Source organism: Falco punctatus (genome assembly GCF_963210335.1).
Source record: "Falco punctatus genome assembly, chromosome: 8".
In the NCBI taxonomy this organism is placed as follows: Eukaryota; Metazoa; Chordata; class Aves; order Falconiformes; family Falconidae; genus Falco; species Falco punctatus.
Genome location: NC_137588.1, coordinates 38,732,383 through 38,748,001, shown reverse-complemented (window position 1 = coordinate 38,748,001; position 15,619 = coordinate 38,732,383). Strand labels below are relative to the sequence as shown.

Genomic DNA, 15,619 nt, shown 5'->3' with positions numbered 1-15,619 from the left:
TAGTTGTTTTCAAGAACTGGGGAATTGATTCAATGCTACAAAAAGTCTGTCTGAGGCAGATAATGCTATGTTACACTTTTCAATACCAGTAACGCAAGTGAATTCCTCTTGGGTGAATCCTGGGCACATTTAAGACAATGGCCAATGGAATTAATTGAATGGAGCCAAATATCCTTGGTGGTGAGGGGAGCTGCTCATATGTCATAGTGTTCTCTTCAGCATCAATATTTAAATCCAGCTAGTTGGAACCTTTTACTTAATTGAGAAACAATACAGCCTTTAACCCTTCGGTGTTATCCTACCCTTCGGCTTTCAGAGGCATGATCCCTTTATCTGGCATGTCAGCAGGCAGCTGGTGGAGCAAATAGATCCTACAAAGCACATTGGTTTTAAAAGCATTAATACACCCTGTCCAGGAGACAGTACCATCCATTAATTGGTCTTTAAATATTTAGGATTGGAGGTCATAATTTAAATTCAATACATCCTCTAACCTGGAAGGTGCAAACACTTAAATGATTTCACCATGGGAAAAAAGGTGAGTCTGGGCAGTAGGTATTCCTATCTAGAGCCTGATTTAAAGTCTCTCTAATTGAGCTTACTTTATACTTCTATAACCTAAACCCCTCCTTATATCTGTCATGTTCCTCCCATAGTACCAGGAGGATTGTATCTGGATTAGTTATAAATAGTAGTGGAACCTCAGAACAGAATATAGCATAAGAATAATTTTTTTTCTGGCTACAGACTTGCAGTCAGGGTAGTAATTTCAATAATTACCACAAGAGGTTTCAGAATTAGGCTCACAGGAGTGACAGAAAGCTGGGCTGGCTTTTCCTTCCCAAAGAACAAAACTCAGCAAGTTCTTCTCACTTGCTTTAGTTCTGACCTCTCTCCACAGACAGTAGTCTAAATATTTCCCATCATGGTGAAAACGCCTGCATCTGTTTAGGTGTTACCAGTTGTCAGCCTATATTCCTTCCCTGTGGAGGCAAAACATGGAGATGCACAAGTGAGATACACTGATGGCACAGGTGATGGAGGATCAAGTACATGTAACTGTCTGCATTGTCTATTGCTTTAAACTATAAAAATTATGACATCTTGCACAACAGACATCAAAATTCGGTTTTACTTTCTAACCTAAACAAAGATCTACTTACTAAGGGATTAAGAAACTGCACCAAACCAGTGCAAGAGATGTTGGATAGTTGGGCTTGAAAGTGATAAAGTCAGAGTAAATTTCTTTTCCTCATCAGGAACCAACCCCATTTTTAGTACATGGAAGGGACACAACTGCTTGGACTCCAATAATATCTAAAATGCTGAGGATTTCTTTGTGATTGCTTTTTCTGAAGCAAGTGTGTGTTTGAAACAAGCACTACACATTTTTCTAAAATGTAGTTTTCTCAAACACTGAGTCAGTACGTGCAGTTCAGTAGGAAAAAATGTAATCATTACTGTCCAGTCTCTACTTGCCTCCATATCAAATTTATCTTGAGTGCACATGTAGGAGTTTATTTTGTTAAGAAAAATATATAGTGTCTCTCTCTTATTTGGAACAAAGAAGAAATATGGATTTGTAACCTTTTTTTTTTTCTTTTTCTTCTTTAAACTTAAGTCTTTCAATAGTGTTTTGAACAAACCTAAAGAGATTTTAAGACAGACATTTTGTATTATAACATTCCCATCGGTCGTATGTATGATCGTCTTTACTAAAGCTCCGTTCAGTCCCAGTTGAATAAATATGCATTTTATTTCACTAATCTTGAAACAACAGGAATAAAGTTTACCCAGGTCTTTTATACCTCAGAGAACAAAACAAATACTACAAATCTTTAGAGAGAAAGGATATACAAAAGGGCTTGAGGTGAATGTTTCAAAGCAAATACTTTTTAAACGATGTGCAAATTATTTCAGGACTTGAACATGATTTATGAAAGGGGATTAGTCCACTGAAACAAGAACCCGGTTTAAACTGTTCGGTTTCAAAGTCAAAGATGAGAAGCGCTTGCTGGAAAAGGCAGAAGAAACCAGATAGTAATCTATAGCGAGGATTTCTGATTGATTTCCTTTAACTAACTCAATCTTGCATTAGCTACCACTGTCATTCATACTTAACCATGGTGAGCAGTATAAAATACCTCTTTTTATGATATAATTCTCCATAAAAATGAAGTATGCAATACTGATAATTAAGTAATAATGAGGTAATTAATAACTCAGTGACTAGCTCTCTATTTACTAGTATGCCCCATAAATGAGCATAAGGAATAGGAAACAATTAAAGGTTATCCAAGCTCAAACAGATAACTTTTCCAGAGAGTTGTGTGTCAGTGAGCAGGCCAATGAGTCACAGGTCACATCTATAATAATACATTATGTTATATTGTAATATTCCCACATACTTTTCACATAATGGGTAAGAGCTACTCTTAAGTACTATAAAAATGATCACTTTTATGTAATTGTAAAGATTAATAAGTGAGCTAACTTCTCGTGGTTCAATAATGACCCTGCTGTTCTAGTAGGTAAAGGAAAATTTAATGATCCTGCTCAGATATGATTAATATCTAACTTTTTCGTGACTAAAAATCTGGACTTGGTTCAATAAAAATGAATTAAGTGAACATGCACTGATTTCCCTGCCAAATGTTTATATGGAAGTTGGTTATGCCCAATTTAAAAATATGTTTTTTCAACCCAAATAGTAAACTCTGGAAGGATTTTGGAAAGTATAGTAGAAATAAAACAAAGAATTAAGGCAACATTATATTATAATTGATGGAAACATCATATTCAAATTCAAGAAAAATCCTTTTTTTTTTTTTTTTTTACTTGAGAACTAGTCACAGCCAGTTGTGATTTTGGGTGCAACATGATCTCCTATTATCAGTTGAAGTGACACAGTTTGTTTCTGAATTTGGCATGTTTTGTTTCTAAAATGCCAATATTAATACTCCTTTGTTGCCAAATCAGCATTTTCTTAAGCTCTGAGAAAAGAGCATACCTATAGTAAATGCTGTAGAGAAACAGGAGAGTAAAATATGTCAAAAAATGAGTTAAGTCCCTATAGTCCAAATATGTGCTGCCACCCTTCATAAAAAAAGCATGTTGCATTTTCTTTTTGTGGGTTTTTTTTTTCCGTATCTGAATCCAATTGCATTCCTGTTGATGTAATAAAAACAAATGCCACAAACATACAAGCTGCAGAGTGACGAAATTAACATTGCAGTAGGAAACTGCATATTTGCATATAGTTTTCGTTTTGCTTTCTGTTTTAATTGCTGTCATTGGTAATGCTGCACTAATATACATTACTGCTTTATATGTCTTGGTTTTATTAAAAGTAATAAAACTGACCTATACATAATACTAACATTGCAATGCAATAATACTCCCTAAATAGCACCCATTTGGCTTTGAACTTCACATCTAACCAAAATAAATGGGCTGGGAAGGGGAAAGAATTCAGAGCTAACAAAGAAATGGAGTGATTTCCCACTTCTGCTGCTCTGATTAGCCCCCTTATCAATGAAGCAACTCCACGTGGGCGAGGGGCTCTGTTGGCTACCACAGACCCTGGCCCTCGACAAGCTTGGCTGAGCCAGTAAAACCTCTCATTCCATCCCCAGGTATAGTCTCCCACCTACCAGCCTCTTCACATGTTAGAAAGGAAGAGAGAAAAATGACACAGGCTCCTCGCTCAGCACTGCCTGCAATTAGGTGGCCTTTCTCTAGGATCTCTAAATGATGCTTTCAACAAAATAAGTTTCTGGCTTTTTTTCCTCCTGCTATTACACAGCTGAAGCCCAGCAAATCCGTGTCTTTGTGCCCTGGTAACCACCACTTCCCTCTGAAGAGAAACAATAGCCTCAGCAAGGCGGTGATTCCCACAGAAATATCCAGTCCTCTGCAGGGACAAACTTTAAACCCTCGAGCAAGCCCCCAGAAGAAGCTTTAGCCAGGGAAGGAGCCAGCACCACAGGGAGCCAGAAAGGGTTAAAGGTCCACTGAATTCTCCATTTCTTGCACCGCAGCCACTGAGAGACCAAAATGTTTTTTTGCTGCTGTTTCCCCCCCAACACACAGACATTGTACAGTCTTTATTATCTAACAAACTGCATTCAGAGATGATTCTGAATGTTTTAGTAATTTCTTCAGAATATTTACATGCCATGCTTCAGTTTCAAAATTCAGCCTTCCGAAGTAACGAAAAGTGGGTAACACAAGAAAAGCAACTTTGGGCAATATCAAAGCACACACACAGTCCTTGGCTAAATACTGGGGACAGGGTGCCTGACTTAAACTCTATCTTTTAAGGAACCAAAGCAGATTTCAGACCCCAGATGACATTATAGCAAATGCAGCTGGTGGCAAATCAAACATACAATCCAGACATTATTTTTTTTCTCGATTAAAAAGATGCTAGGAGGCATATTCCCAGACACTGCCCTGCGGCAATTCCCCAGGAACTGTGGCATCCCAGAGCAATGCATCGCCCTTTGGGACTAGAACGACCCATTGCTCCCTCTTGAAAGTGCAAGAGGAATTTAGGTAAGGAAAATATCGTTATTTGAGTTGGCTGGTGGCCAGGGTGTCGGGGCTAAGACCCCAATCCTAATGAAGAGCGGAAAGGAATCCCAAGCCTGCTGTTTAATATGCATGACATGTCGGCTTTGCTGTCAACTTTTCCTTCAACCCCCTGCTTTTGTCCGCTTTTTCCACCTGTTGCAACTTGTCCTTATTCAGGCTGAGAGCTGGAATTGTCTTACTTCGGTGTTGCATTGTGTCTGGCACAACGACCCCCAGATCCCCAACTAACTCTTATTGAGACACCAAAGAGATCAGGAATAGCAATAATACTGCACAGCCCATCAAGTCTCCCCTTTTCATATATATATATCTATCTATACATATAAAAACCTATTTTATTTTACTTTTGTAAATCTTGATGCTCTAGTCGTGGCACCTCAAGTTAGAATTCAAACATGGAGCAGATTTTCCAGGACTCGTCACAGGGCCGTATGACTAACCACTGGATTTTAAGTGTTCGTGAAGATAAGAAAAATATGCGAGTAGAAACAATAAAAATAATGCAATTCAATCTTATCAATTCAGGCAGTTCCAGCTTTTATGTGGCAAACAAGGAGATCAAATTGCATTTATCTAATATCACAGATTTTTTAAATGTCTAAAATATTTCATTATTTTGCTTTGGCAACCTAAAGCTGAGGAACAGATTACTGTTCCCACTACATAAGGAAATAACTGACAACAATTAGTATTTATTCTTGTTGCTTTTGTAATAAAAATAGAATTCCATCACTTTCAAGGAAACCTAAAATATTAATAAGAATGTGATGAACTGGGTAAATGTGACGCCATAAGGAAATGATGGAGAACAGGTTGGAAATATAGTGCTTTGGGAATGGATTGCATTATCAAGCTCGTGATTGTGCATTTTGACAAGAGCAGCCCTCAGATTGATACGGTAGCCAAAGGGCACTCTTCCTACCGCGAAGCCGTTTGTTTCCATCCAGAAAAGGGGGAGTAGAAGGAGAACTGATCCCCTCCAACAATCGATAGTGACTCCAGCTCAGGCACTTCCACAAGAGGTCACCCCTGAGTGACAATATTCCCAGATGATGGCCAAAACGCAAACCATACAGCGGCCATGGAGAGCAAAAGGAACGCTGAGCTTAGCAGAGAGCGCGGCGTTGGTTGCAGTGCCCACAGCGTGACTGTCCTGACAGCTCCTGTAGTCCACACACACGGTAAGGACTCTTGGTTTTTGGAGAGCTGGATGATTTCTGGGAACCTTGCAATGCACCGATCCTTTCCCTACCTCCCATGCACCATGACAGCATCTCTGCTTTAGTCTAACCCAGGTGCCTGGTTTCATGTGGTATAAAATTAATGTGGCAGACCACCTACCAGCAGACCCAATTATAATTGGTACTAATTAGGAGAGGGTTTTTTGGCATCCTTAGGAGAAAGAAACCAAAAAACTACAGTCTGAATGATAACTAAATTACTTGGAAATTACGAAGTCTGCCACTAATTTTAAAAATTACTGGTTTAGAACAACGCTTACTTGCATAAAAAGGAGCAGTGCTGCAAGACAGTTTCTTTGCACCAAATGTATACATCTTCTAATGGGGGAGTTTGCTAGGGTGAAAAACATGTTCTTTCTGACCCAGCATTAGCTGCATAAATTAAATCAGTGAAATAGCTGGCATCGTGAAATAAAGAGTAATCTGTTTCCATGTATTTGAGAGCAGGATCACAGTTTTACATATTTCGGTAATGTTCCCCAAGGCCATCCTTGGTTTCTCCTTAGCTCAAGAAAACTTCAATTAGAACATGAGTTGAATCCAAGCTGGATGAGAAGCCACTGAAAAGCTGCGTGACCAAGAAGACGGACACTCTGTGAACTTTGGAAACTGAGCCTGGCTGTTTGAGCCCAGTTTTCAATGAAATCAGTGTCTACAGCTCAAAAAGCATAACAGAGAATTACCATTTGTCCTTGTAGTGTAAGCAGAAGCAATTAGGATTAAACACAAAAACCAAATTCCTTCTACTAAGTCTCTAGGGGCCGTCTCCCCAGTTTTAAATTAAAGAGTAAGTTACTGGAATACTTTGGTTAGAATATACCTGTCCTTTGCATACTTGGGTGCTACGAACCCACAGTGACACAGCAGCCCTTTAAAATGTTACAGTAGGTAAATACACATGAGTCTGAACTGTCTGAATATTTCACTAAAGATTATCGGGGGGTGGGGGGGTGGCCTGCTAACACATCAGTCACTCGTCTTCTGTTTTAAACTGGAGGAGCTTTAAGCCATCTTTAAAAAAATACTCCTTTGTTTGGATTTGACATTGGCAGTAGTCAATAATCTAAGAGCACTACAAAATTATAAAATTGTTAAAACTTTGTAAGAAGTTTATAAACACACTTGCAGATATTGCACATATCTTTTCTGTGCTCTGCAGTCAAACTGGACAATGAAACGACCACCTGTTAACTGCTAACAATGTGTCATTACCAGTTCTCATGCCTTTTTAAAGCAATTTTGGCTCTAGCTGCCGATAATTCTGGCTACGATACTTGTGTGAACATTAAGGGCACAGAAAGCCAAAGGCAGAAAACTGACAATACAGTTTGTGCTTAGACTACTAATAAGTAAGTGAATAATATGATTTTTCTAATTCCACATAATTGCTTGATCTCAAGGGGCCAAAAAAAAAGTTCTGAATACATATTTTAGAAGCAATCCAATCTACAGTATTTAAATGCAAGCTTTGGTTCAGTGTTATTTCACAGCAGATATTTTCACATTTTTTAAGAGTTTAAATAGCCTATAACAAAACGGAGGTTATTCAGGATTCTCTGAGATTTGAAAAGAAACATAGACAAAGTCTCTGTCACTGCTCATATTCACTTTTTCTGTTTTGTCTGACAAATTATCATTTAAAGATATGTGAGAAGTCTAAATAAATAAATAAAAATTCCCCGAGTGCTGAGGCAGTTTATGGGCATTTTGCTATTAGCTACAATAGGAGCAGAATCAGACCCTCAAAACTTACCATGCTCTCAGCCTTATTTTTCTTCCTCTGAGAAATGCAGTGTAACACACAGTACAAAGATATTGGGACAATTTTTCACCAGCTACGCTAAGACTACTTTATATTTTATAACAGAAAGAAAAACCTAACAACAAATCAAATCTCCAAGATAATAGGAAGAAAACAACAACAACAACAATTTTTGGTCTGCAAAAAGAGACTATTTAATGAATCTCTGTGTGCATACAAGCACGTGCATGCGTGCATATATATTTATGATTGTGTGGATAATTATCATTAGAAATAGCTATGTTGGGTCTTTTTAATGCAACCTTTTTTTTAACATCTCAGGCTTTGATCCTGCACTGAAATGTGTGCAGGCAAATTCCTGCACAGCCCCTCAGTGTCTATAGGTATCTCGTGCAGCATACGAGTCTAAAGCTGTCACGGTGCTTATGTTAGAAGCAGTGTGTGAATTTCCCGCCAAACAAAGAAGAAAAACAAAAATTCAAGAGAGAGGATGAAATTTAAAAAAAGCTGAGTGTGATTCAGGGTCACCAGCATCTCCTGTCTCTACTGCCCACAATATCATGAGCATCTCGGCAATGGCTGGAAAAGGAAAATCTCAGTGGAGCAAAGCACGTCCCTGTTAGTTTTAGAACACTTTCTTTTCTAATCACACTGACAAAAATCAACCTCAGTCTCTGGAATTTGCCTGTTATAAAATTATAGATACATCACTGATTATTGGCTACAGAGGATATGTCAGGTCTTTCAGCAATTCAGTGTATAAATACACAGCAGACAAAATTACTCTGGCAATTTGAGATATTTTACTAAAATGGAAACAAAGCAACTGCAACAGACCATTAACATAGGACTCATGTTGCTTATTTTTAAAAATAAATGGCTTAAATAAATGTCTTTGCTCCTAAACAAATTTATTTTGCTTAGGAGAGAATGTCACCCTTTAGAAGCGTGGAGCTGGTAACTGTCTTTACTTAAATACAAGTTATGTATATCAACACAGAACACATTCAGCTTTAAAATTCTCAGTGATCTTCCTTACATTCTGTATGTAATAAAAATTATCTTACCCTGTAATGGCATAGTTATTTAAAAAGGAAAGGGAAAAAAAATCAGAAAAGGAAAAACCCTTACTTAAAGATTTTCTGTGTTCAGGCTTTGGTTCTTTGGATTCAGTGTCTAAGCTATTCAGTAATTCGATGCTGGAGGATCTTCTGAGTTTGAACTCCAAATTTCTCGATGTACAAATCCGTTCTTTTGGCTGGAAAAAGAACATATATATATACACACACGTATATGTATGCTTTTAATAAAATTATTATTTGTGAGAATGAAGCAAGAGATTACAGAATGCCAGTACAGAATCAGAAGCTAACAGGCACACGCAGAGCAAGTGATACAGTGAGTATATAATTTAAGGAAAGTGTAATGCAAAATTTGTCATATGGCAGAGCTTTTATGGCCCTGAAAGACTGATCTTAATTTCTGAGATAAATTCCCATTTAAGTGAGGAAAACAAAAGGCCTACTTCTTTAGGCTTTAGAGAGCAAAATTATTTCCACGTTGCAGGCTATTTCCAAATGCTTCCAAAGAGGAATGTTGTTTAAATTCCCTTTCTGGTTTAGATAGTTACAGTAAATATTCTTGCTAACACCGTTGTTTCAAATATCCTTACAAATCTGAGGTTGAATTCTGCTGGTCTCAGCTTAGGAAAAAGGGGCAGATTCTCTCTTGCTCTAATTCACTGGCATAGAAAGTGACAGTTGGGGACCATTAAGGGGGAAAATAAGGAAAAAGAAAAGAAAAAAGGATATATGATTTTGGCTAATCACGTGTCTCTTCCCACGGCGTTTGGTCAGGTGAGGTTTAGCCATCCCAACCGCCTGGAAAGCTGCACGGCCTTACACGCTTGTTCAAAGTTTCAAAACTCAAATAAATGACGTTTATGAAATGGTCACTGATTGCTTCATGGTGGCATCCTGTCCTGCGCACACAGCAAAGGCAAAGCTCCACCAGGACCAGCCCTGCCCCCCAGCCCCCTAATCATTTACAGGGTCTGCCCCACCAGCCACCGCTGCCGAGCTCAGAGCTGCCCCGATGCCACAATATTACCTTAGTAGCACTACAAAAAATAATCAAGTCTACTAGATGTTTAGCTGAACAGCACCCAAAAAAAAAAAAAAAAAATTCCCCCAAACAACAACAAAAAAAGTGTTCCGAGTCTCCACAGAAAACTCCACCCCAAAATCTTCAGTGGGATATCAATATCCTCACACACCCAATGAAATGCACAATATGAAGACATACATCATCAGATCAAACTTTCCTTGGCTGATTATAGCCTCAGGGTAATATAATGTTTGTAGCTCTTTAAGGAAACAGTAGCTGTGTTCAGATTAACCCTTTCAAAGAGACGGCCTCTGCCTGCTCTGCCAATTCCATTGCAGCAAAACCTCTGAAAAATGCAAGAAATGGGGATATTTTTCTCTCACCAGATTCTGCAGTGAACAAGGGAAGTCAGTGCCCTCTAAAAAAAAAATTGTTCTTGGATCAGGCAGGGATAGGAGGAAGACATTTGGAATTTGTACTGAGAGTGGCAAAAAAGAAAGAAAAAGCTACAGCTGAATCTGGTTTGGTAATTAAAAACTGTTTTAATAAAACGCAGCCCTGCTTACTTCTAGTAGAAAACCCCCAGCCTTCCTGGGAGAATAACAGCAATCAGTTACAAAGGAATATTATTTGCTAGTGTTATTCTTGTGAATAAGTAATACAAAAATTCATAAAAGGCTCAAACGTATTAATAGTTCTATTGAAGATTATATACTGTAGGCTGCATAAACAGAAAATGCAAAGATTCATTAGTTATTAAGTGCTTGTGTGCTTTTACAACCCTCAGCAAACCAATGTCCTTGTTATTTCAGAGAAATAAATGTAGTGTTCCGTTTCGAGGCAAGAATCAAATGACATTTTTGTTCAACAACCTTGTTTATCTGACATTTTTTAGTAGATTTGCATACATATTTTTATATCCTTCCAAGAGAGGAATGTCTAGCTAGCTGTTGACTGCCTAAAACCTGTAGAGATGCCTAAGCAAATGAAGTTGAAATTGCTACATCTTAATTAATAAAGGTAACAGCCAAAACAAATACATACCAATCTGTCAATTGCATTTTTGATAGCGTGGAACCAATCCAATATGAGAAAGTCGATATCCGACTGGAGGAGGAACTCATTTCCTGACACTGTCGTGATCTGGGAAGGGCATGGGCACACACAGGTAAGTAAAGCACACACCAGACAGATGATTTTCTTCTATTTTCTCTCCTACCCACTCAAATGCTTTTCCTTTGTACCAAGGATTATCTGCTGGAGTGCTGAGTTACTGAGGAGTTTTGAACCTCTGTCTGAAAACTGTTTTGAATATGTCACAACAAACGAGATATTGTCTCAGCAATGCAACCACTGAACACAAATAGTGCAAAAATAATGGGAATGTGACAAAAGTTAAGAAAAGCCAGGAAACTCAGTGTTACAAGACACAGTTCAAATGCAAATCAAAGCACCCTGAAAAGAAACGAATGCAATATAAGAATTAATTCCTGTTAGTTTTCTGCTTCTATCCTTATTTTGGCATTATTATTTTTGTATCTGGTACCGTATTTCTTGAATGTACACACTTATTATATACCTGTGATTCCACAGTCCACTTCCAAGCTTTTTGGTAAAATTAATAATGTCACTCTTTCTCAAATTAAAAAAAAAAAAAAAAGCCATCAAAGATGGCTGTAGAGGAGTAATTAGGAGCCCATTTATCATGAAAAAAAATCCCCAGTTTGTCTGAATAGAAGTTGATTTACATTTTTGACCCACTCACTGGGAATATTTATCAAAAGAATATTCAATCCCCTGATAATACTGTTTCACTGCCTAACAATATTTGGTGGAAATATGCATGCATATTCTGTTGGTCTGAACTTCTGTAAAGCACCGTGATAATAATGATACATCACTTTTTTTTCTTTTTTTTTTTTTTTTTTTTAAAGAGAGATATACATATATCTTTTCACCAGAGCAGATCTCCAGGTATTCTGCACAGCAGGTCCAAACACCCATTTTACAGATGGCAAAACCGAGGCACAGAGCCGTGCAGTACTTTGCCCCAGGCTTATCCGCAGAGCCCTGGTGCACGTGGCCATGGAGCATCATCCACAGCTCAGCAGTTCTGCATTTTTGCAGGCAAGCGAATGGAGGGCTACATCTCCACCACATTTGGCCAGAGGCAGGAGCTCATCCTTCCCATGCTCCAAACCAACTCACTTCCTGCCAGTTCTGAAACCAAAGGGGTTTTTTTCTTCTTATTTTTTGTTGTTAATAGTTGCTTGTGCAACGCCTAGTAGCATCCACATGTAGGAATTGCACACTTTTTGGTGGTTTTGGGGATGAAGGTTTAGTCTGCACATCAGGATGCTCATTGGGGCATGGTGCTATTCAGACCAAAACCTTTTTCAGGTGTTTTTCAGGGAATGGCTGAACACAGTGAACAACAGAGATTTCTTGCTGACCAAAGTGTGAGGAAAAGCAGAGCAAAGCCGTTAAGACCTGGCACAGCCTATTTATTAAATCCATCAACCAGAAGCACTACTGTTCCACTGTATCTGCCCCATGTCAAGACTTTTTACTAAAGCATAGAAGAAACAGCAGATCCTCACCAGCCAGGATACTCCCTGCATCTTTCTTAAAAGTGAAATACTACCAGTTTTTTTTTAAAAAAAAAAAAGACAAAACATCTTAATGTTTTATTAATTGTTCTATAACCCTCCCTTTATTGAGGAAATGCCTGTAAGGAAGGTTTCCAAAGTCATCAGCATTAAGGAAAATCCCATCAGCACAGCTCCAGCAGAGACATCCTGTGAGAGTGCTGTGGAGAATGTGGGAATGGTCCCCCGGCGCGGGCTCGGAGGCTGCCTGGCTGCAGATGTTCATCCCGTCCCGTCCGCACCCATCAGGAGCAGACCTCCAGCCACCCCATTGTTCCCCGTGCACACAGGATAGTTATTTGTAGGGGAAATTTTAATTCCCTTCCTAGTCCTCAGCCATAACGTTAATCACTACTCACACACTCCCTGTTCCCTTTACCAAAAGAAAGAAAGAAAGTCAAAATTCAACTCAAGGTGAGCAGCTGAAAGAGCTGTCCTCCAGATCTGTGCCCAGCTTGCACGGCAAAGTTTGGGTTCAGAATATATTATATTATATTACAATTTATTCATGTATACATGCCGATATGAATTAGACTAAATACAGGCAACAATTCAATCTAATGCCTCTCTCCCAGTATAAACAAGTCATTATTAAAATTATAAAATGGAATAACATTTTCAAAGTAAGAGCAACATATATAATTAGATTTACTATATTTTGAAGGCTTAAAAGGGCCACAACATAGTTCAGTCTTCCCTTCAGTAAATGCAGGCTTTATTAAAATACAAGTACTCAGCACTGCATAAACATTTGCAGTGTATGATATGCAAAGAAGATACTCCATTGCTAACAAGACCAAAGCAAAATACATGTTGAAAGTTTCTTTGTCTGAACGTGTTATTTTGACAATCATATATTATCAGTGTTTTACGAGGAAATGCATAAAAACAGATCATAGAACGGAAAGAAGAGAATTCGTTTAAAATATACTTTCTGTAAGATACAGTTCAAGTCCTTTTCTTTCTTTCCTCAGACTAATCTTCAGAGTAACTAGACAGTTTCAAGAAGACTGCTACTGCTCTCTACAGTTTAAATGCATCCACTCCTTAATTACAGTCAGTAATTGACTTTGTTCTGCTCCATTCCAGTCATTCACAGGAAAGCAGTTCCAAAGGCTTTGGCTGGTAAATCCCATTTAATGTGCAGGTTTCCTATCCCACTTTTATATATTACCTCCTTAGGATTTCTGATAAATGGTTCTTGGAAGGGATTGCTAAACCATATTTGCACTTTGAACAATCGAATTTTCAACACCCTTGGGAAAAGACATCAGTAAAAGAATGCTAGCTTTGACTAAACCTTGTGATTGAACAATTTATGATCACAGCCCAAAATGATGTATAACTAACAACAAGCATAAATTTCTCAATATTAAGGCGTGCTAACACACTGTCCTTGGATCAGGCACTACTGAAATAAACAGAGGGACCCGAGAGGCACAGGAAAGACAAATCTGAAAAGTAAAATTAAAGAAAAAAAAAAGAAAATAAAAGAAAAAAGAAAATGAAGTGCTCAGGATAGAGCTGCCAGCCTTTATTGTGCCATGTACTTCATTTGTTTAAATATTTCCTGAAATCCCTCTCTCTTTGCCATCATTTTTGCAAAGGCTACAGTCTGGAATTAGCATTACCTTACCAGGCAGAATTATGATGCTGCTGTTGGCAGTGAATACCCACAAGGAATGACAACTGACATTAACCCTCTTATTTGCAAAGGATGTGCCCTTCAGGTTGCTTATAAAAGAATCAGGACGCCTGGATTGTCTCTCTCTTGCTACTGCACCTTGGAAAAATCACTTCAAAAAACGAATCCACTCACATGGTAGTTTTACAATGAACTGCAGGATGCTCCTGCTGTTAAGCATTGATTCTCCGAAAATATCAGCTCACCGCAGGTAAATGTGTGTTAAATTCAATACACTGCTGGGCTGCCAGCAAAGTGTGGGAATGGGGGGGCAAGCGTGAAGCACTTTTTATGATCTTCTACTTGTGACTTATTAAGGATTTCTCTTGTCACCTTATAAAGTTGAAAAGGGAGGGGTGAGATGCTTCTGCGTGTCACTGTAATGATGTACCAAGGTTGTGTTCAAGACGATTTGATGTTATTAAACAAAAAAAATCTATATAGCTCCAGGAAATATGGGACACTGTATCGAATTAATAGCATTACTATTTTATAATACATAAATATACCTTGGCTCCTACCCAGGATCAGCATTTCTTAAAAATCCTAGAAATAGTTTATTTTTCTTGTGCTAGGTTGTGCTCCAGGACATGCATGGCTGTCTTCCTCCAGGACTTCCAAACCTTTAAAGATCATCTGGATCAGCTTTTGAAACATGTCTTGGAGATTCCTCCCTTTCATGGTATACATATGCCAACTGGAAACAGGAGACAGAAGCCAGAAAAGTACCATAGGATAAGCCCAGGATCTTCTGTCCATTGTCTTCTTGCAGACTTTGGACTCAAGACTAGTGCACTGCTGGGAAAAAAAGTCTCCTTCATGGTATACTTCCCGTTCTTCACCACTACACATTTCTATAGATACACTAATTTTTTATATTTATTTTAGCTGCAGAACAGAGATGGAGACAATTTTAGCCACCCTACTGATAGGCACTCTGTGGAGATATGGAAAAGGGCGATAAATTCACACAGCAAAACAAAAATACAAAACTGTATTATTGATTCGCTCACTTCAAAGTGTACTTATGCATCTCTGGTGGCTATAACTATTATTTGCAGTGACGAACTATTTTCAGGCAATGCCAAGAACAAACTTTACTGCAGGAAGTGAAGAATCCTATGGGGATGGAGAAATGCAGCAAAAAAAAAGCCCTTTGCCGTCTGTACCCCACAGCAAGTGAAAGGGAACAGAGCGAGCAGCTTTGGAAACGTATGGTTCACTTACAGCTCACGTATGGCCATCAAGAAACCACCACACAGTTCTTATTCCAGCCAAACACTGAAACAAACCATTGTTCAATTCCCTCTGAATGTGGGACATCCAGAAATAATGCTGGACTATTGGGGTGAAACTTCATACAACCTACCTCAATGGTTCAGCGTCGGATTAGTGGACACTTCTGGAGCATGGAAACCCCATCAGATGCTAATCCTGAGCACAATCCAGTGCAGAAAACCAAAATTTTGATGTCACCTGGGACTCCCACAGCTTGTGGTGAACACTAAGTGATTTAAACTTGGATTGACAGATACCTCTGCGTGCAGAAAGTCAATAAAATGTGTTCCTCCTGTTGCACTGT

The 15,619-nt window shown here is 38.5% G+C and overlaps 1 protein-coding gene across 4 annotated transcripts in view; it reads right to left on the bottom strand.

Annotated features, from left to right (window-relative positions):
• Window positions 1-15,619, bottom strand: part of ARHGAP15 (Rho GTPase activating protein 15) — a 333,073-nt gene that overhangs the window by 153,405 nt on the left and 164,049 nt on the right. For all 4 annotated transcript variants that reach the window (XM_080399695.1, XM_080399693.1, XM_080399696.1 and 1 more), the window contains 2 exons: window positions 10,750-10,848; window positions 8,731-8,857 (listed from right to left, as the gene is read on the bottom strand). In XM_080399695.1, the coding sequence (XP_080255821.1) occupies window positions 8,731-8,857; window positions 10,750-10,848 (226 nt within the window). The remainder of the gene's footprint in view (window positions 1-8,730; window positions 8,858-10,749; window positions 10,849-15,619) is intronic.